At 34.7% G+C, this 23,615-nt stretch overlaps 1 protein-coding gene and 2 long non-coding RNA genes across 3 annotated transcripts; 1 reads left to right on the top strand and 2 right to left on the bottom strand.

Moving 5' to 3' along the window:
* Positions 1-859: 859 nt before the first annotated feature.
* LOC114537296 lies at positions 860-6,454 on the bottom strand. Its single transcript, XR_003688572.1, has 4 exons — positions 5,405-6,454; positions 3,538-3,604; positions 1,661-1,793; positions 860-1,501 (listed from the first exon to the last, which is right to left on the bottom strand). It is a non-coding gene; the product is annotated as an uncharacterized LOC114537296 (long non-coding RNA).
* A 9,038-nt stretch (positions 6,455-15,492) lies between these two features.
* LOC114537316 (N-lysine methyltransferase KMT5A-like) lies at positions 15,493-20,586 on the top strand. Its single transcript, XM_028558457.1, has 7 exons — positions 15,493-15,586; positions 15,754-15,904; positions 16,020-16,216; positions 18,636-18,695; positions 19,730-19,786; positions 20,193-20,264; positions 20,485-20,586. The coding sequence occupies exons 1-7, from the start codon at positions 15,493-15,495 to the stop codon at positions 20,544-20,546; spliced, it is 693 nt and encodes a 230-aa protein (XP_028414258.1). The 3' UTR covers positions 20,547-20,586.
* A 1,139-nt stretch (positions 20,587-21,725) lies between these two features.
* LOC114537295 lies at positions 21,726-23,615 on the bottom strand. Its single transcript, XR_003688571.1, has 6 exons — positions 23,575-23,615; positions 23,455-23,496; positions 23,280-23,355; positions 22,041-22,780; positions 21,870-21,911; positions 21,726-21,770 (listed from the first exon to the last, which is right to left on the bottom strand). It is a non-coding gene; the product is annotated as an uncharacterized LOC114537295 (long non-coding RNA).

Genomic DNA, 23,615 nt, shown 5'->3' with positions numbered 1-23,615 from the left:
AACACACTATTCCAATTACGACTGCTTTGTTTCAAACCATACAACGATTTATGCAATTTTAGAACAAGGCTTTCGCCAATCATTGGTTCTTGAGTCATTGCTTGTGCTTGTTTTGGGGTATCGCTTACAATTTCAAATTTATCAGAAAAACGCAGAATGCGGCAACGTTTAATAGTTTCGGTTTGGGGAAAGTATACTAGATAAGCTGGACTTCCCTTATCGTACCCAACAAATATTCCTTGTTCCCCTCTCGCATCTAGTTTCTTCTTTTCCTGTTTGCATGCATAGCAAACGGTACAAAAAATATGCATGTTCTGAATATTTGGCTTGTGCCGTGTGAAAGCTTGATACGGTGTTTGCTTTATTCGCGGATTTTAGAGATGTGGATGCTGTCTCTGCCCGCAGCATGTAATCTGTCAGATTCTTCGCTCGATTTTGTAAGAGAGGTTAGTTCAGTGTATAGGGATAAAACACGTGGTTTGCCCTTCGATATATAATGTTCACGCAGGATTGCCAGGGCCTTTCGTCCATGCATCATTCACTGCGTCTCGGATAATTAGCGACAGACTGCGATCATCTAGTACTTGTATCAGTTTGGCAAATGCGTCCGCGTTTTTGGTTGTGTCTGTTCGTACTTGTTCTTCAGACGCATTGTCAGCCAATGGTCCTTGTATGGTATCGCTTAACTTTTCGAGCCTCAGATACCCTAGAAACTTTACTTCCCATAACTCGTACTTTCGTTCATCACCGTCGAACAATAAGCGGCCATGACTGTGACTGGGCCCATAACCTGTTAAACTCATGACGGTGGAAGACTTGTATATAACAATATTTATTAACGAAAACTTATACAACTTACAAGTACTGGAGTCAACTACAACAGTTCAACTACTTGAACAGTTCCAACTAACTTAACAACTACATGAAACAAAACTTTATACTGCTAGTGTTCATGTGATCATGACACGTGTTCATAGATAGACTGACGTCATTTGAATATTAATGTTTATCTTAACAATTACCGTATCCATTTAAGAATAACTTCGCATCAAATGTGGTGTAACAACTGTCTACTGAAATAGAAAAAAAAACACTTCTCGACCTAAGGGTCCCCGTCCGGACAAAGAAACACTTCTCGACGTTTCGACCTATAAGGAGAGCGTTTTTTGTCTATTTAGGAAGTTGTTATACCACATTTGGTGCGAAGTTATTATTAAGTAGCTACAATAGAATTCAGGCCCTAATAGCCGCTAATCATGGCCACATTAGCAAAACGGACCTCTTAGATCGGTCACTTTTCACAAGAATTATAAACAATATTTCCTCATATTATACATATTTTCACAATTTATCATGCAATGATGCATCAATGTTGTGATTTTATAATACAAAACGAGCAAAATAGAAAATTCTCATGCGACCAAAACTGCGCCGGCTGCTGGAAATCCGGTCTCATTTATTTCTCTTCTCCGAGGAAACCAGTGGAAATACAATCAAACTTCTAGGTGAGAAAATTGATACCAGATGTTGGAGAATAAGGTTGCTGACTTTTGTTCACAGGCAGCCGGCTGTACTTATTTTTCTTGCCTTGTCAGGTGAGATAGTGTAATGTTAACAAAAGTTACAATGGCTATTACAAAACAATGAGCAGCTTACCTACCCCTGACAAAATAAAGGTAAACGCAAATTTGGACGCTTTTAACTTTTCGCCATTTACCAACTAAAGTTTGTGACTTCAGTGTGTTGATTCTTCTCGATGGAATAACAGATGATCAACTTCAAGTGTGGTTTTCCTTAGCAACATAATAATAAACAAGTTGTAGCTATGAATTACAAAATGGACATATCTTTACTGAGAAATGGCCCAGAAAGTATAGCATTGAGCTTTGGAATCTGTTTAAAATTCATCCCAAAAAAATTAGTAATTAGTGAAGCACCCTGTGCTTAAGTCGATCAATGGAGCTTTTGGGGGGACTAACAACAGGATTTAACACATTACAAATTGGCACATAAATAACCACAATATTATAACCTTTTACTAAAGGTCATGTAATTGATGTGACCTGGTTATCTTATATTGATGGTTTTAATATGAACCTCCGTTAACGTATCAACTATCAACTAGTTTTTGAAAAACGTACCTATGTGATTGATGTTGAGTGCAGACAATATTATCTCACAAGAAACAACGAAGCCTTAAAGGCTGGTAAGTAATAAGTATGTAAAATCAATTATCCACTATTTACCCAAATCATTATTTTATTGTTCAAATATATTCAAATATATTAGATGATATAATATTAAACAGGAAACATTGAACAAGGAAGAATTTTTAAATGTTGTCAAAAAAGGATGATAATGAGGTATAAAAACACTGATATACAATTGAGCATTGTTTGTTTTTGAACTCATCAATTGTTAATTCATGCAGGGTGTCTCAAAAAAAAGGTAATCCAACTTCAACTTACGAATATAAATATAAATACTATTTATACTATGAAAGAACAGTGTTTTAACTATCGAATGCCATGTTGTTTTTAAAATATGGAGGGAAAATGAGAAAATGAGAGAGCATTTAAAAATCTTGGTCAAAGTCACATATTTTCACCTCTGAGTCAAATGAAACAAAAGAAAAACAAATTAATAATAAAGGTGTCAAAACGTATTTACACGCGATTATTTAAAAGGCCACATGCCATTCCACATGCCTTCAACCAGAAATGTTCCCCGTTTCGTAAAAGCTAGGTTTCAACAATCCCAAGAGAACAATTCTTGCAGTTTCACATTGATTATGTCAATGCATTGCTTTTGTGTAGTTGCTAGGCTGTAACTTCCTGACTAAAGCCGGTTTTCCACTAGCGATATTTTTCGCGCGAAGCGACATTTTACTTTTGTTTCAGAGCTCTCAACTGCAACCATCTGGAACAAATTGCTCAAATACAAAGGAATATAGTCGCTTCGCGCGAAAAATATCGCTAGTGGAAAACCGGCTTAAAGTCCCCAAAGGGCCTATAATCATTTTCAAAAGGTTTGTACAAGCTTAATTCCCAGAGATGAAAGAATGTGATTTCCACTGAGATTATTTAACATGCTTGCATTCCCTCACTCTTCTTCCGTACAGGGTGTATAAGAAAGTACCTACTGTTGCAGTTAAGCTTTTGTTGGAATTTAAATGCCTTATTATAATACTAAACCCACGGATGGATAAAATTGAAAGCGAGATGTTAATTTGCATGCCCGTTGCACATACAGGGTGTCTCAAAAAAATGAGATGATACACCCTGTATTTGATACACCCTGTATTTGATACACCCTGTATTTTAAAAACAACACGGCATTCAATAGCTAGAACTTTATTGTTACAAAACCAAAAAATGATGCTCCTCTGTAGTGTAATTCACGCACACCAGCACGCTAAAGTTGGATTACCTTTTTTTAGACACCTTGTATATATCAAACATTTCAGTCTGGCATTTGAAAGTTTTGTACAGCAGTGCGATTGCTTGGTAAAGACAAAGTTAATCTGCAGGTACTCACCACACCACTGAATCTACTCCAAACGGATGATGGTTATGTACTAGATGGAAAATTTATTTCTCCAGTTCTAGAAAAGAAAAAGAAGTGGTAGGTACTATAAACATTCTGAAGAAAGTTAGTGTTGTCTATTATTGTGAATATGATTATACCGTAGTGAATGCATATACACTTTTTTACTAAAATAAACATGTGGCAGACTTAATGCTAGTTGCAGCGGGAAGGAGAGCCCCTGTACTATATTTATATACATTTTAGGTCACGCACATAAACTATGCAGCCATTAAGTATAGGCATAAGACATAAGCTATTAAGTATTAGCACCCAGTTTCATGAATGTTTTATTAATTAAATATCCACATATCAGTAGCTTCTTTCTTTAATTCTTACAGGCTTGATATATGTTTAGTTAAATCAAAATAAAAGAGATTATGACTTTGAATGTCTGGTTATTGGGTCAACCTCTTCTAGTATTCTTGCCTTTTAAATTTTTTTTTTACTTGTGATGCCATATTAATGTACGTCACTTCTCAGCACAGATAAAATAGTGGACCATTCTGGTATGGGACCTTATATACCTGCATAACTCAATAATATTTCAAGTCTATTTGTAATTTCAAGTCTATTTGTAAAAATTAATGTTTTATTAGTCTTAAATATCCACAAATGACATACATAACATACACAGATATCAGCATTGATTAAATCCAAGCTTGCAGTGGCTGGGGAAAAGTATTAAGTGACTAATATTCATATATTCACTGATTCACATTTTGCATTAATTTCTTTTTGAATTGATTGTTTTTACCAGAAGTTTATAAATATTAAAAATTTCACCAATATGCACGCAACAGTTTAATTGTTTGGTGTGTGACACATTGTAAAACATCTATCCAATGTAAATTTGCAAAGAATGATATTTTTAATTGACATGTTTTTATTTATTATAGGGCAAACTGAGTATCATACTTTAATTCCCACATACTTCCCCATCTATTCTTTATTCTCACTATGACTTAATGTAAAATTATACCTTAGGTAAAAATAGATGACCTATTTAAAGTTTATATATAGTTCATGGTATTTAAAGTTACATTACAAATTAAATCGGAAAAAACTTAAATGGCTTTGTTTAAAGTTATAAATTGGCCACTAATATTTATCATTAAAAAAATGTTCTCATCCAACTTGGTTTTGATACCAGAAAATCATTAATTCAATTTAGAGACCTATAAAACCCCTTGTAAATTAAGGCACTGGAGATTCCATATATAAAGCAACATGACAAGCCTTATGCCCCTAACTTTAGGCTATTTAAAATTAAAAGCTGACAACATGCATTCCAAGGGTAAGGAGCTGTTTATTACTAAAACAAGGCAAACTTCATACTGATAGAAATACAATAAATCTGGGGGTTTTTAATAAATCTAGAGAGTAAAATATTGGAAAGCCACGCAGTTTAAGAAATGGCGAGAAACAAAAAATAGCTTATAGGCGTGGTCAAGATAGTAAGTTGTATAAAGACCGTTTTCCATTACAGCCGTATATCTCGTAGCGACTAGCGAAATGTATACGTACTGTAGCATATTCCTTTGTTACCAAGTCATGAGTTCCAGAGTTTAGTTCTAGCCGGGTGGTCAGGAAACAATGATGTACACCACAATTATTCGATTGAAATGGAAAACAGCCTTAAGATCTATTTATATTCTATGAAGTGTTATTATTCGTCAAAAATCTGGAGGTTTGAGCAATGAGCATACCCTCAGTTGACAACTGACAAGCTAGCTTTAATTAATATAATGTAAAATAAATCATAACTAGCATGGACAATCATGAATCAATCATAAACAAAGCTAGTTAGTATGCTCACATGAGACCATTTTTAATTCACCAAGTGATGGGCCAGTGATTTCAGATTTTCAGTTTCAGAAATTCAATTTTAGTCTTGAAAAACACCGTAACAGTAAATCATTTAATTTTGTTACATTGCTCAACGGTATTGGTTCAGGAACAGCGGAAGACGGGAACACGGAACAGCGGAAGACTGAAACAGAAATGATGTTTCCGAAACAGCATGCGGAACACAAAACCGCAAAAACAATATTTTTAAAGTTGGCAAAAAAATCTGGCGTGATACTATAATACTGTAAAACAATGACTGTTTTGAATATTGCCTTTTGCACTCGTATTCGTCACTAATCGACTTTTCCGCTTCGCTCCGCTTTATTGCGAATCTGTAACAGGAGATTTTTCATTATAACTGTGTACGTATTTATTGCACTTGATATTTTTTGCGTTTGGGTTTTAGCAAAATAATAAAGTCATGAATACAGTGTATGTCTGCTGTAACGCTTGGCTTGCGGCGAGGAGCCGTAACTTACCTTAATAGTTGAGTACAAATTATGATTCGCATAAGTCGGGTTTTAAAGATTATACCGGGTATAGCAAACGTCTTAGACGTCTTTTGCTATAAAATGCGCATCTGGAGTTGATCATATATAATATAAAAACAACGAACAAGAATGCTGCCGTATAAGAACAGCGAGGGTCAGACAAATTTCTTGGCAATACTTAACTGAATAACTGTTATGCATGCACAGCATTATAGCTATCATCAACTAACATGTACAGCATTATAGCTATCATCCCCGATTTTTTTTGCCAATATTTAAAACAATGTTTTTGCTGTTCTATTTCGGATTCTTACTGTTCCGGTGTTCCCCGTTCCGTAACCGTTCCGTTGTTCCGCTGTTCCTGGTTTTACTGACAGCCTTGACTCAACTGGTGAGCAATCTTCACACGAACACTCACAGGGCGCAATTTGCAAATACCAAAAATTATTTCTAATAAAAAATTATTAACTCCAAAAACATGTTGCTTCTATGTTTTTTCATAACCTGGGGCCGGTTGTTCAAAGCTAGGTTAGCACTAACCCTGGGTTAAATTTTAATCCAGTGTTTTAGTTTATGTCTTCTGAACAACTATTCGTTTTAAAACTTTAGAAAATACAATCACTTCTATCGGTCCAGAAAATATTTATGAAAAAAGATATTCAACTTTGCAAACCAGAAATTAAAAAATTATGTAAAAATTTGCTTTAACCCAGGGTTAAGCTGACCGGCTTTTGAACAACCGACTCCTGGAATTCACGAAATACTAATAAGTAATTAGTAATTTATACTTTGCCTATAGATTTCACAAGCTAAATTATTTGGTAAGGTGATTCAACCCCATTCATACAAGACTCTGGATTTATGGTAAAATACAAAATTCATATTTTTGGTTAATCATCAGTAACTTCAATTTTTTTCACTTGTTTACTGTATTCTGTATTTCTGCTATCAACTATAAATATCATGATAAAAGTTTGATTCTATGTCTGTGATGAATCTATTCATACAAACAATCTATTGCTACAATCATTGCCAAAAATATTTCAACAAGTAACACTGTAACAGAGAACTAATTGTGTGTAATTTATTATTTAATAATAGTAATATCACAATAGCTATCTAGTATAGTTCTAAATTCCACACTTCAGTGCTAATCTGAATGGCTATTAATTATTACTTCGAAAACCTTAAAATAGATATATACATTATTGATATATACATAAGACACATATAAATATATACATAATATTGCATGGGAACTTGTGGGCTTTTTCTGAGGTGAATTACAAGGGTCGAGTGTTAATTAAGTTATCACTTAAAACTACTTTTAGTATACTATGAAAATAAGACAAATCCTAAATTTTGAGGAGTTAAGGATCCATATATCTATTGCATCATGCAAAAGTGGGTTTTTAGTCTTTTTCTTGTTGAAGACATGCTTTAGCATCTTATGATTTTTGACAAACTTCATAGCCTGTAGTTGAGTGAGCATAATTTTATTGACGATATAGAATGTTAATAAAATTATTAATATCAATAGAGGGAAATGGATGTTGGGAAGCAATAACAGTTATAATTTAAAAGATTTCCATTAGGCCATTTTGGGCTAATTAGATATTACTTATGTATGCATGTTTGCCACTCTAATTAACACCAACCAACAAACAGGTCAGGAACCAGAAACAGGCTTCTGTTAAATTGTTGGCCCGTAATAAAGATATAATCATGACCAATTCGGAAACACACTGTACATTTTGACGAGAGACACATTCATTTTTATTTACTAGTCGCTGACAACAGGAAATGTGCTGCAGATTACAGCAGGGACAAGTAATTACATCTGTCTACACGGCCATACAAAATGACTGATGAATGATACCAACAACTGCATGTTTTTGACGTGGGAAAAGTGTGCGATTCCAACCGAAAGTGAGTTTCGTCGGGACCACGCGAGTAGCATTGGTGACTTGGTGTACATATTGCTAGCGAATTTGTTATAGTATAGCTAAATCGAGTTATACACAACTAACACAAGGCGCACATTAGGCGGGTGTGACATCACCAGCTTTTGTTAAATTAGTCTGAAAGCCAGTATGGGTCCAAGTCGGCCAGACGCTCATTTCGGACGAAGTTACAATCGTAGGTCTTTACAATCGGCTACTTGAACCACAACTAATATCCTAATATTTAACAAAAACAAGAATTTATATCAATATTGACTATATATGTATATATATTACTTTATATAGATAGATTTAGAAGTTCAGATATTTTAAAAAGTTAGTAATTTTGGATTTTCCCAAGTATTTCTGCGGCAGAAAATGTAATATAATAATAATAATAATAATAATAATAATAATAATAATAATAATAATAATAATAATGTAACCATGTCAGACATAGTGTCCGGTCTGGCGGTCTCTTATATGAAATTAGCTATAACACACATATGTATGTATGTGAGAAACATTCTTGAATAAATTAGTTATGAACAAAAAATAGTTTTCATTTGTTAACTTTTATAGGCTGTGCATGTGATTTTATATAATCTTTTATAATATAATCTTTTATAATATAACATTTATAGTACGCGCGTGCTGATTGGTCAAAAAGCGTGTTTCTATTTAACAATTAGATAACGAGTCCGAGTTGTCTATGAGCGAAAAGTCTACGAAGGCGAAGCCTGAGTTGATTATTCAACCCTAGACAACGAGGGCGAGTTGTCTAATTGTTTTAGTATACCCTGTACCCTGTACCTAGATATATTAATTTCGAGAAAATAATTTAATCAATTCAATTTTATACGCTCGCGCGAGCGAATTTTTCCAAAACGTTAACCATCACGAATAGACAATTGTTGAGTAGCCTATCAGAATATAGGATTTGCAATAGACAATAGTCGGGTGTATACTAAAACTGTATAGAAACATGGAAAATGTTTTCTATTTCTTTAGTAACACCACGGGTAACACACGGGGTGTATAAACTAGCGATCCAAGGATAGCAACCAGACGTTTGTCCCAACATAAACATTTGATGAACTAGGTTAAACATTAATCAACAGGAAATTACTCAAAGTACTCAAGTTACGTTACTCGCGGATATTGTCACTATTAAATTATAATTTTAGTTGCCCATGTAAACCGGGCGCGATTTTCTCAGTTTAGTGTATTTTTTTCGTCAAACAACTGTGACTACATTCAGTACATTTATATGATGGCAACAATTTATCCGTCATTTCATAAGAATAGCCAAAATAGTTGCGTTGTAAATAATGTAAATATTAAAACCGCGGTGCATATTATGTCTATGATGTGGATACTTCGACGCGTAAATCGATACAAAACAACATACTTATAATCAATACTGTATTCCGCGTAAATGATTTGATTACTGCACAAAATGTCCATTTTGTATAGTATCATTTATGTACTGTATGACCATTTATGTACTGTATGCAGAATACAAGGTATCGACTTGCTATCGACATAATATATATTCGTGTAAGAGATCTATCAATACATAAACAACACAGTCGACAAAATGTCGTTTCTTCCTAGCCTCTTAGCTCTATTTATGGAATAAACCTTCCAAATTATATTTGTGTTGAATTGAATGCTCGTAATTCATAATATAAGTTGATAAATTGCGTAGATTCTCAAAGAATTGCTCGATTTTTACGCCCGGAATGTTTTGAAGCAATGCTTGTCGCTCCTCGTTTCTTTACATCGTGAACAATGTTCAACCCTCAAGGCTCGACGGCACATTCGCAGTTGCGACGTATAAGAAAAAATCGGGTGTTCCGGGGGGTAAACTACGCAAACTCTTTAAACCCAAACCACGGAAAAGCAATGATTCAAAATTTACAGTAACGGTCAAAATACCTCAATATTTTGGTGAACTTAGAAAAAGGGATATTGCATATAAATAAAGCAATTTAAACTGATTTAAAAACTTTAAATTACTGATCATGTTCAAAAAGTTACTATACGCATAAATTAGCTTATCCCCCGTAAAGTTTACACAAGGACTGACTGACTTACTGACTCGTTTAAATTTTCGCCACTCATCACAATACTGCAAAGTTTCTCAAACTGCACTAAAAACGCAAAAATTCATGAATACCCAATCCTTTGTGTTCGTATGGAAAGCCACTAAAGCAAATATTCATGAATGAATATTATAAGTGGTTGCCTTTCTTATACACCCTGTACTAATTGCCGTGCATTGCCACTGTCCTGAATCTATGGGGTTTTATTCAAATTTTGTTATCTTATCTTTAAATATGCATGTAGCTACTTCCATTGTAAACTAAACTATTTAGTAATTTACATCTAAATATTTCAGCACACTCTTCACTAAACTGATAATAGCAAATCGATAATAATATCTTTTAAACACCCGGACCCAGGGCAATTTACTTTCTGATAGTGATACTCTCAACTATAATCTACGGTCAAAAATTGGAGTATCATACTGAGTATCACACTGACATATTCACAGTCGAAATATTCACAGTCGAAAACATATTCACAGTAGGGTATAGAAAAACTACGTTTGATGCCTGAAGATGGTAGATGCATGTACGTAAGATAAGCTTAAAGATCAAATTACTTTCTAAAAAATTAACTTTCCTATTGGACTATTATATGGCGGTTTTGGCGGTTTGAGTACATTACAGGCAAATTGATAAAATAAAATTAGGCGACGGGCAAAGTTAGAACCGATGTGTCGTGCAGATATAGAAAATACATGTATTCACGATACTTGCAGTGACAAGACACTATTCGAAGGCGGGTATAACCCCGTTTTCCACAAATCTGAAATCAGTTTGCGCGAACAAATCCGCCTAGTGAAAAACGGGCTATGAGCAGTGAAGCCAAAAGTCATGTTATCGGTCGTTTTTCTTTCGTCCTTTTCAATCTTTACGCTGGATGCTTGCAGTGCATTAAGGGAAAATATTTATGCACATGCTGCAATCTTTATGATGATAGTTGATGTTAGAAATTTTATATCATTGGTTAGCTATTCATGCACAAATAATAGGGAGGTGTGATAACGTTAGGGACTTGGGATAGAAAGATATTTTCAGCATACTAGCCCCGTTTACACTACACTCGATTTATTGGCGCGGCACGGCTAATATGGGTACCCGTGCCCATTTCATCTGTGCTCGGCCTTTGTTTTGGTAGCCTGAACACTGATAAAATTGGGTACGGGTACCAATTTTAGCCGTGCCGTGCCGATAAATTGACTGTAGCGTAAACGGGGCTGCTGATACCTAGCAAAAACGTCCACGAGGCCAAAAAACGATAGGAGCATGACGTGCCAGATGTGAAGTAGGTAGTGTGTTACAAGTTTCTTTGTCGTCATGGACATCTTCGCTAAACCCTCGACAGTTGATACTAAAAGACAATGAAATAATGTCATGATATATCATGATGGTTAATATTGGATTGAAAACGAGCTTCAGTAAAGGGTAGCTTTAAAGTGTGCCGTAGGTTGTTATGTAGAAATCAAGATGGTTTAATAAGATTACTAGCTCATTCAGGGTTTTTGTGATTCTCTGCATTTAGTCCGTTATTACACGTGAACGAGGCTAAGGGGCCAAAAGCAGAGCCTCGTTTTCGTGTCATGGTTATTCCACATGTATCGTTCAAAGTAAAAAATCTCTCTCATGCATATGTTGAAGAAGGATGTTTTGCATCGTTGTACATAGAGAGTAAAACATGAAGTCCATCTCATTTAAGATGATCCTATAAATTGAAAACGACAAAGTTGTGACGTAATTTGTGGCCTAATCACTGACCAGTTACAGTACAGATCAATTCTTTCCTAAAAATCACAATTGGTCATTGGTCCCCCCAATGGCAGATATTCGCCATCAGGAGAAAGAGTAATTGGAAAGGTGGGTTCAGAAAATCAAAATGTGGTGGCTAGCTTTTAATTTATTTTCGAAATACTGAGGCTATACTCAAACAGGACCGGTCGACTTTAAAACCGCGCATGAATTCGTCTGGTTTAGGTGAAGATGTTCACATGGTGGAAACGATAAATATACGTATTTACACAAGGAAATCAGACGAACGCGAGCTCGGTCCTGAATTCGTCGGGTTCCGTGTTAGCGTATCCCGAGTGTGCGAAAACTTCGGTTACTACGCCCAATCAAAATCATGTACAGCCTGTGGCGGCAATTTCTGCCAATCACGCAACAGAACCAGCATGAAGCATGCTCAAGCAACTTATGCATTTCAGCGTTTGCGTTCTTCTCGGGTCATTCGATATTCTGCAACCTTACGGGTAAGCTGTTATCGAAGCTACCGCAGATAATTGCCGTCATCAAAAAGTGAAATTTTCACGGAGCATATCCAGGTACGTTGGTTTTTGATGTTTACAAGCATCACTCTAGTTCCAAGGAACTCTGTGGTACACTGTAACGGAGTTTCTCATTTTAGCCAAAAGCGTTTCGCCACCAAAAAAGAGGAAAACGTCCGAAGAAGGATTCGAAGAAGAAGAGTTCATAAGTGAGTTTGATTTCCATTTCTACGTATATATGTATTGTAAAACCTATATTTTGCGGAAAAATCGAAAATATTGCCCGTTTCTCAGTAATTGCAGCCTGTTTCAGCAGTTCCTATACGCCGATAAGACTATTTCAGTTGCGCGCAATTTTTGCGAGCGACAGTTCAGTTAAAAGTTGTCGTTTTCAAAACTAAACGCGCGGACTTTTATATATTTGTACTTGAGAAATATGCGAAAACGTAAGTGCCATCCTTTCTATAAAAGTAAAATGAAATTTCTTAGGCAAGTGTGTCATCATTTTCTTATTTCTTTTCGTGTTTTTAGATTTAAAATCCTACTGAAAAGAAACGGACAAAAGGCGAACTAAAATGGCGGACCAAAAAGAAGCCCGTTCGAGCCTTCGGATCAAAGTAAGGTTTCAACCTAAAATTTTCATTTGCATATATGGCCCCTGAATGTGAAAATATAAAAAATATGCCAAGAATGTCTATATAATAGTAACTACAAATCATTTTAGCCTCCTAATCAAAACTAGGTTGCGCTAAAACTAAACGTAGGCTGTCAGACAACAACGTAGGCGTAGCTGCGTCTTTTCATGACGTGCGTCAACTCAAAAAGAAGGACGTTCTCTCTCAATAGTTGTTTTTCTTGTATGCAGTCAATTTTTAGCAAAAACAATAGCAGAGGAGTTAGTATGGAAAAGTATTTGTCCATTTTTGATTAATAAATACCTACGGGCGATATAGGGATAATTCTTATGTGAATCGGACTTCGACCTTGGCAATACCAATACTTTACCCGAGCCAAGGTCACAAAATGGTTTATTAATGTCGTCGCTACGCAGGTAGTTAAATAGTATTGAAAATATTATGGACTTAAGTGTATGCAGCATAATAAACTACCAACAGATAGAATGTTTGCTGCAACTTTTTGAGATTTGAAATGCACGAAGGCAAGCATACTACTACTAGGCCACTAGCCTACTCATGCCTAAGCCAAGGACAAGGCCAAGGACACGGCTCACATACGGTTGCATTATTGGCAGTATTGCTGTATAGACGGTATATACTACATATGTACGAACTTTGAATGTAATTATTCTAGCCGTTCCGTTTAGATGCGCCTAGAAGACCTCAGATGTGCGATGGCGTTACTCCCGTTAGATTGAATCTAATATTTATCTTAAATCTATCTTGGCACAAAGAGCCAAGTCATAACGTATGCGAAAAATGATTTACTGCTCACATCTGTCTTTTTTTTCGAAGACGAAGTGCATTTTTGACGTGCGTGAAGAAATGCAAACAGAAATAAATACTTTTTGTCCAAACCATGGACAATCTTCATTTAGACCGGCTTTTAGCAATTCAAAGATGGCGGTAACCGACGAGAGATTATAGCCCTCCCTCTATTATGTTGTACATTATGTATTTTACTTCTAGCGTCGATATTTACCATTTGTTTGCCGATTTCACTTTACATCACGCCAGTTTCGTTGCATGCCACGTATAAACCATTCATTCTTAGTCTTAGATGATATGCTGGGAAAAGATAAATAAAGTTCGAGACGCTCGAGTGGATATTTCAGTTTATTTCCCTTCGTACGTGAAGGGTGCATATTATCTTTGAGTATAATGAGTAACTTCCCTAGTATTACTATTAGCCTGGGTCAAGTTGTTTAAAGCCTGTTTAAGCTAGGCAGTAATAGTGCCTAGTTGTTCAATAAATGGTTAGCTTCTTTACAATCGTTCAGATCTCAGTCAGCCTCATTTTGAGTTAATGCAAATCCACAAATGAAGTTTATGAAAATGTATCTCTGGAAAATACATGCTGACTGCTGTTTAGAATATTTACCTAAAATCAAACTAAATAGATCTTATATAACAAGGGAGCATGCAGCATGGCAGAGAAGTGTTTTTGTCTATATTAGGCAGTTGTTATACCACATTTGATTCTTACAAAATCATTCATTGTTCAACAGTGGGAATATCTTATATTCTATTTGAAGTATTATCAGATAATCTGGGTTGGATAAAAAATTTTTCCCCTAAAATAAAGCAATGTAATTTATTTTGATCTGCCACAAAACTGGTTTATGCTCTACAAAAAATTGTGCATTGACTCACCTCTTGCTGGATGTAAAGTACAATAGACACTGCAAATAACCCTGAAAAAACAAATTTGTGTTGGTATATGTGAGGAACATAGAGAAAAATTATTTGATATGTACATGTTGTGTTCATTACATTTATATAATCAACCAATAGGAACTTCCTGAATTAGACTCTGTTTACACCAAATAATATCTCAAAAATCTGTTTGACTTTGCAATTTGCTTTCTTTGTTTCTCTTAACTTGTGGTATAATAAAGTTCCTGGGGTAATATAATGCTGGCAAAGGTTTATGTTAGCTCTGCATTTTCAGCTTTCAAACATTTTAAACAATACAATTTGGTTTAGAATACAATATAATTTGTTTGGAAATGCATTGCTGAGTAAAAAATTTGGAAATGCTACCTCAAAACATTAAGAGTAACCTTCTCTGCAATGAGCAATAAAGGCAAATTATAATTGACCTACTAATAGCTGAATTTTTGGCATTTAGTACTGTGCACATGCAGTTACAGTTAACTATATTAATTTTTTTTGGAAATTTAAAAAGTAAAATGTTAATTAAAGTCAACAAGTGAACAATATTGAGCCCTTGAACCGATTATTAATTGCTCTAAACAAAATATAATCCCAGGCTATTCTAATTAGATTTTGAGTATCTATCTATCTATCTATCTGCTGCCATTGTTTTTGCAAATGGGTGTATATATATGACACATAGGTGCATATATATATATAAATATATATATATATATATATATATATATATATATATATATAATATAATATATTATAATATATATAATATAATAATATAAATATATATATATATATTATATATATATAATATATATATACATATATATATATATATATATATATATATATATATATATATATATATATCTGTGAAAATTCATAATGTACGTACCTTGATGCTTGCTTTGCAGAGACAAAAAGAGCCCAACAATGAGAAATTGCCCAAGGATAGTGAAGACCTTGAGAAAAGATATATTAATAACATCATAGGTATATACACTTAAGTCTTAATTAACTAGCCTGCTCTATATATGTTGCTTTAGAACTATAGCTTATATAGGAAATTTGAACTGTTTGAATGTAATAAGTCCAAAATTAGGCCAAACAGAAATTCCTCACCCTGCTAATTTAGAATTTTGTTTTTAATTATACAATAGGTTATGGGGTCTTCACAAAACGGGAATTCGAAAAAGGAGAATTCCTCCTTGAATATAAGGGGGAATTGATTAAAAAGGAGGAAGGGGCTAGGCGTGAAGAAGCCTACAAAAAAGATCTTGGCAGCTTCTTGTTCTTTTTTGACACTCTTTGGTAGGTTTTATATTTTCATAAAGATACATCAAGCACTATATAAAATTAGGTATTTGCCTCAACCTCTTTTCTGTCAGATAACATCAAGCTTATATGATATTTTACCTTTATAAAGTGTTGATGCAACATTTGCCACGGGCCTTGGCAGAATGGTCAATGACAGTGAGACTAAACTGGCCAATTGCCTAATCAAGAAGGTAATTGTGGATGGCCAACATCATTTAGCCCTCTTCGCTAAAAAGAAAATATCAAAGAATGAGGAACTACGCTATGATTACGGCGTGAAGAACTTGCCATGGCGTAGGATAAAAGGTATTGAACTACCTTATCTTGCAAAGGTCCAGACAGTACAAAATTGTTTGTAGTATCTAGTATTCTTGATTTGAAACAATGCAATGGGGCACCCCAAACAATGGTCCTATCTTATGTCAGCTAGCTGGTGCCCACAACAACATTGATAAGTGTACTTTATTGTCTTACCACTAACATGGCCAATGCGAAAGCAAATAAAACATTCACTAGATTGCATGGGATTGTGACATGCAGGACAAAATCTATTGGTAGACGGCCCCTTATGGGTTAAGGTGTGCCTTGGTTATGACATATCTGAAATACATAATACACATTTGAAATTTTCTTGCATGGCATAGCCAATTAAGTAATATGGCACATTCTAAGTGCCATAAACATAATGGTTTATGCACTTGTTACTCCCCATGCAAGCACAACCAACCAAAAATATCTGCACTTGTTGCACTGCATTTGAAGGCTAAAAGGGAGGAGGAAGGATTTTTTCTAAACTGCCATTTAGAACAACCACTAATTTGCTGTCACTGTCATTTTGCTGAAATAGACTTTGCCATTTATTAGTCAGACCAAATATTTTCCTCAAAAGTATACACAATATAATCAACAATGTGAAATATGCACCCTTTAAACATGGCATGTCTGCCGATGTTATATATTTATTCACTTTAACTCGAATCTTCACTAAGTTGAGAGAACTACTTGGCAAATAAAACTGATCACAGACAGTAATATGGGTATTTGGCTACCCTGTCATTCGGGCAATAAAGCTCTGTAGGGTCACCACTCCCAGTCACATTTGACATAGACGGTAAATAATATCCCACGAACGGTACTTTTGGAGTACCGCCGGTTATTAAACTCGCCAGGAATTCAAAAGCTTTATGTAACATAGCCATTTCAGTAGAATATTTACTCTACCAATTCTTAAACTTTGTACACATCCAACTTAAAATATTAACATGAACTTCGGCCTAAATCCAGTATTACTGGTATTACAAAACTCTTGCTCTCAAAGCAAAGGTACAAACGTGAAGCAAGACCACACAGCATGATAGCAAAATAATCTTGCCAACAAACGCAATAAAGGTTATTACATATCAAAGTTTTAATTATTGGTACCTTACTTTTTCATTTTCTTTGTCCTTAACCAAAAGAAAAAATAGAATAAAAAGGCAGGAGTCGCCAATTCTGATTTCTGACGTGTGCAGCATTTGACTGTATCCGTACTATCCGCTGCACGTGGCAGATACTGTAACTAATTATTGGATTGTTATAATCTGATGTTATTGTATGATCATGATTGCTACGTTCTCAGTTAGTGGTGTGCTTCCATTTTCAAAATTGAAGAATTTCCAATATAGTACCACAAGCCTTATTTTCTCGAGTCTTTAGTGGGTTTTTAGAGAGGGCACTTCATTAACAGATGTCTTATAAATTTTGGATAAATCTGCTCAAAAATTTTTGCGTTAATTCTTATAATAGTTCACATAAGGCCAATGTTAGCGTTCCGCTTGAAATGTGCTTCCTATCAAGCGGATCACAGAAAAAGCATGGTTAGTTTTGCACCATTGTGTATGCATCGTGTGAAGCTACCTCGAATAGCATTTGTAGGGTTAGTTTTTGAGATTTTAGACTAAACGTTAGAAATTTAGAGGATAGCAAATGTGATTTCCACCGTTTCGGGGTAAGATCTTTTACGATATCAAATATGAATTGTTAATGCAATCAAATACACCTTTTCGGTAATACGTCACAACATTTCAACATCACAAATACAAGTTTTACTCTCACGAGCCACGTGCAAAGATGCAAAACATCCTTCTTCAATACATGCATGAAACTGAACAAAAACATCCTTCCTCAATACATGCATGAAACTGGGCCCTGAAGATCTGGTCACCTGGGCCCAGTGCAAATTGCTTCTCCCTCTTCTGGCTGTCCGTGATTAGAACCTTCATTATTTTCTTGATGTAAATGGTGTACCGTTTTAGGAGTACGCCTGCGTTTTTTACCTTATTTTCACGAAGGAAAACGGAGGATGGAATACGGTGTTTAAAAATAATGCTGACGTCAGCAAGATAAACTTTTAGAACTTCCTAAATCACGAAGGATTATTTGTGTCGACTTGAAATGCTTATAGTGAAGGAAGTACAAAATATGGCCATCTTTATTTTTATAAGATATTAGAAATTAGTCATGTAAAATAAATCTCTACACCTAACGAAGACTTGATTGCACTATACACGATTGCTGGCCATTAGTGATTGCAAATGCTTATTGATTAATTGATTAAATACATTTGGCATATTTTTTGGTCTGACAATAATTCTTCGCAGCCCAATGAGCAATCAGAATGAAGACCGTAAAACTCCATTAAATTCCCTCACTCTATTAAGACTGATGTAAGACTTTTTCATTTCAGAACTCTGCAAGAGAAAACCGAGAAATTACTTCGGCGAAGTAATGAAGAAAATAAATGAAGGTACTTACTATAAAGTAACCCTGGCACCAAGGTTGCATAATTTAATAGCCTACGTACAGTTAAACTTTCCCCCCAGCAAAGTGAGGAGATTTTTCGTTGGGCTGCGCGCAGGCTAAAATTTAAAGGTTTAAAAGCTGTTTTTCTGTTACGCGTTCCTTGGCTTTCCATAATTATGCACATATACCGGCACGAAAATTGCCGGCATTCTGTTGATCTTATTATCTTGCAATGAAATTATCCAAACCTAATGAACCCTTCTCGCCACCCCCTGTCAATGTTTTGTCGATGTAAGATTATGCCTTTGTTCAATGCGCAGCTTTATTAAGAGATAATTGAAAAGAGTGAAAACTAGCAACCTAACACCCCGTAACGCTACCCTGTATAACCTAAAACGTCTTTCACGTTTAGTGAAATAGTTCTGTCTCAACTTTGGTACATGGCAGTGATGCATAGATACTTATCCTTTTTCGAAGGTTTCACGCTCTATTTCTCTTGTACCAACACGCCTTTTAATTGTTTACTATATAGCTAGTTTGTTTATGTTCTGCCTTAGTATGCGAGTTGAGTCATGCGAGGAGCATACAAACAGTTTTTACGTTTACATGTATAAATAAAAACTTATACATGGACACATGGTATAAAAAACAGAGAATAAGATGAATAGAATTTCAACTTTATTTATACAAACAGGTGAAAAATTTTATATAAACATTTTGTCAGAGCGAACGACTCGAAATAAGTCGACATTTTTGTCAGAGCGAACGAGTCGAAAGAAAAAAACAACAACTTTAAACTGTGAAGTTCTCAAAATTAGGTACTGTTTCTTTCGCAATTTCAGTGTACACATAATCTTAAAGCTGTAATTCGCAAATATATCTGACAAAAGCAGACCAAACCTTTCACTCTTTTAAATCAAATATTCAAGGATCATAAACTTAATATTCAACTGAATTGCAAGGAAATGATACTAGCCTATTTGTTTCTCACTCTTTCACATGCATTATGTCAATATTCTTCCCATATTTTCCATTCAGAAATATACTCTGAAAAACTGAAGGCATGGAACGGCAACACATCGCTCATGAAAGAAGGTAAACATGTAAATAGACAAGGATTCCAAAGAATCATGTACCTGAAAATACAGTAAATAAAATACATTATGTGAGTGTAAGCAATTCAACCTAGACAAAAAGGTGGAATGGTTGTAATGGCCAAAATATGGACATAGCTTCGTCATACTCAGCTTTTAGGGTTATGACACTATAACACATATAGTTTCAATAAGTGGAAAAGAGACCATACCATATCAAGGAAAATAAATCCATCTTATGCAGATAACGAATCTATAAAACATTATGCTGTAACCTCATTGTATCTTAATTAAATATATAGAAGAAAATTATAGGTCTCTAATACCTCTAAGAGCACCGTGTTATCCACATGCTGAATTTATAAAAAATGTGCAGTGGCCTGATTGTATCTTGCTCAATTCTATAGAAAAAAATAAAGAACAATTAAGCACCGCTTCTCAAAGCATGCTTTATGATCGTCAAGAAGTGGTGATGACAGGTAAATTGTAAATTTTAGTACCATCATCATTCTTAATTTTGCAATGTCTTACAACATTCAAACCTAAAAATGAACAAGAATATTCAGAACCAGTAATAATTATTCACAAATATAGAGAAAAATGTTTATATCTTTCTATACCGCATACTGATATAGAATGCTTTGTCCAAAACGAACATTGTACAGTAGTAACCTGAATGTATTTCCTTCAATTCTGTAGCGGAAAATGTAAAACAATCAGGAACCGCTTGTCAAAACGTGATAGTGAGGGGTAAATTGTGAATTTGAGTACCGTCATTCCTGTAATAGCATAAGCTAATTCCATCCTAAGTCGAAAATATTAATCCATTAAAACACCATGGTACTCTGCTATTAATTCTATAGTGCTAATTCCCGAAGTATAAGGCCAAAGTATACTACATGGCAATAAATCCATATTATGCAGATAGCGAATCTATAAAACATTATGCTGTAACCTGATTGTATCTTCATTAAATCTATAGAAGAAAATAATGAAAATCTAGACGCTGCTCTTAAGGGAACGCTCTTCGATCATCAGGATGTAGTAGTAATGACAGGTAACTTGTGAATTCCATGCAAGACTATTATTCCTGTTGTGTTTTGCCATATTCTAGCATGAAAACGGACGACATGAAAAGAATCAGTAAAAGAACGGTTAAATAGTAATGGCTAATTCGATTCTAGGAATAAAAATATACAGCAATTACCTCTATAACACCATGTTATATTCAGATCCCGAATTTATAAAACATTTTTCAGTAGCCTAATTGTATATTGATCAATTCTGTAGAAGAAAATAACCACCAAAAGTGCGCCGCTCATCAGGGAAAGCTTGATGATGATCAAGATGTCGTGATAGGTACGTTGTAAATCCAGCACTATGATTTTTGCAGTCTTTTATATTATCTGCACCTGAAATTGTACAACAGCATACAAAATTGGTAAAAAAGGCGATTACTGGTTGCATTTAATTATGTGAGTAAAAAATACAGCAATAGAGACCTTTAGCATGACGTTTACGCCAAACACCAAACCTCCAAAAAACTTTGCGTCTTAGCTCCACAATTTTAAAGTGTGCAACAATTTCACTTAATTATAAACATAAAAATCGTGATTTCAGCAGTAATATGAGAAAGCATGCAATAGGCCATTGCTTGATGTATTTAGCAAACATGCAGCAAATTCAGCTTTGCCCACCGTATGTGTTTCATGTTTGCTGTATAAAATTTAATGCTTAAACGACTGCAATACACCCCACAGCTGTTAAAGCATGAAATTTTATACGGCATACGTGAAATACAAACTAAAGTTTACGATTAAACAACATTGTTGCAAGTTCTAATTAAGATAGTGCTAGTTAAGAAAAAAGTTTGTTACTAGTTTGGCGTTTGCCATTAAGGTCTCTAATACCTCTAAGAGCACCGTGTTATCCATATGCTGAATTTATAAAAAATGTGCAGTGGCCTGATTGTATCTTGCTCAATTCTATAGAAAAAAATAAAGAACAATTAGGCACCGCTTCTCAAAGCATGCTTTATGATCGTCAAGAAGTGGTGATGACAGGTAAATTGTAAATTTTAGTACCATCATCATTCTTAATTTTGCAATGTCTTACAACATTCAAACCTAAAAATGAACAAGAATATTCAGAACCAGTAATAATTATTCACAATATAGAGAAAAATGTTTATATCTTTCTATACCGCGTACTGATATAGAATGCTTTGTCCAAAACGAACATTGTACAGTAGTAACCTGAATGTATTTCCTTCAATTCTGTAGCGGAAAATGTAGAACAATCAGGAACCGCTTGTCAAAACGTGATAGTGAGGGGTAAATTGTGAATTTAAGTACCGTCATTCCTGTAATAGCATAAGCTAATTCCATCCTAAGTCGAAAATAGTAATCCATTAGAACACCATGGTACTCTACTATTAATTCTATAGTGCTAATTCCCGAAGTATAAGGCCAAAGTATACTACATGGCAATAAATCCATATTATGCAGATAGCGAATCTATAAAACATTATGCTGTAACCTGATTGTATCTTCATTAAATCTATAGAAGAAAATAATGAAAATCTAGACGCTGCTCTTAAGGGAACGCTCTTCGATCATCAGGATGTAGTAGTAATGACAGGTAACTTGTGAATTCCATGCAAGACTATTATTCCTGTTGTGTTTTGCCATATTCTAGCATGAAAACGGACGACATGAAAAGAATCAGTAAAAGAACGGTTAAATAGTAATGGCTAATTCGATTCTAGGAATAAAAATATACAGCAATTACCTCTATAACACCATGTTATATTCAGATCCCGAATTTATAAAACATTTTTCAGTAGCCTAATTGTATATTGATCAATTCTGTAGAAGAAAATAACCACCAAAAGTGCGCCGCTCATCAGGGAAAGCTTGATGATGATCAAGATGTCGTGATAGGTACGTTGTAAATCCAGCACTATGATTTTTGCAGTCTTTTATATTATCTGCACCTGAAATTGTACAACAGCATACAAAATTGGTAAAAAAGGCGATTACTGGTTGCATTTAATTATGTGAGTAAAAAATACAGCAATAGAGACCTTTAGCATGACGTTTACGCCAAACACCAAACCTCCAAAAAACTTTGCGTCTTAGCTCCACAATTTTAAAGTGTGCAACAATTTCACTTAATTATAAACATAAAAATCGTGATTTTCAGCAGTAATATGAGAAAGCATGCAATAGGCCATTGCTTGATGTATTTAGCAAACATGCAGCAAATTCAGCTTTGCCCACCGTATGTGTTTCATGTTTGCTGTATAAAATTTAATGCTTAAACGACTGCAATACACCCCACAGCTGTTAAAGCATGAAATTTTATACGGCATACGTGAAATACAAACTAAAGTTTACGATTAAACAACATTGTTGCAAGTTCTAATTAAGATAGTGCTAGTTAAGAAAAAAGTTTGTTACTAGTTTGGCGTTTGCCATTAAGGTCTCTAATACCTCTAAGAGCACCGTGTTATCCATATGCTGAATTTATAAAAAAATGTGCAGTGGCCTGATTGTATCTTGCTCAATTCTATAGAAAAAAATAAAGAACAATTAGGCACCGCTTCTCAAAGCATGCTTTATGATCGTCAAGAAGTGGTGATGACAGGTAAATTGTAAATTTTAGTACCATCATCATTCTTAATTTTGCAATGTCTTACAACATTCAAACCTAAAAATGAACAAGAATATTCAGAACCAGTAATAATTATTCACAAATATAGAGAAAAATGTTTATATCTTTCTATACCGCGTACTGATATAGAATGCTTTGTCCAAAACGAACATTGT

Source organism: Dendronephthya gigantea, unplaced genomic scaffold, assembly GCF_004324835.1.
Source record: "Dendronephthya gigantea isolate DGI-Jeju-01 unplaced genomic scaffold, DenGig_1.0 000156F, whole genome shotgun sequence".
NCBI lineage: Eukaryota > Metazoa > Cnidaria > Anthozoa > Malacalcyonacea > Nephtheidae > Dendronephthya > Dendronephthya gigantea.
This window is presented reverse-complemented; position numbering and strand designations above follow the sequence as displayed.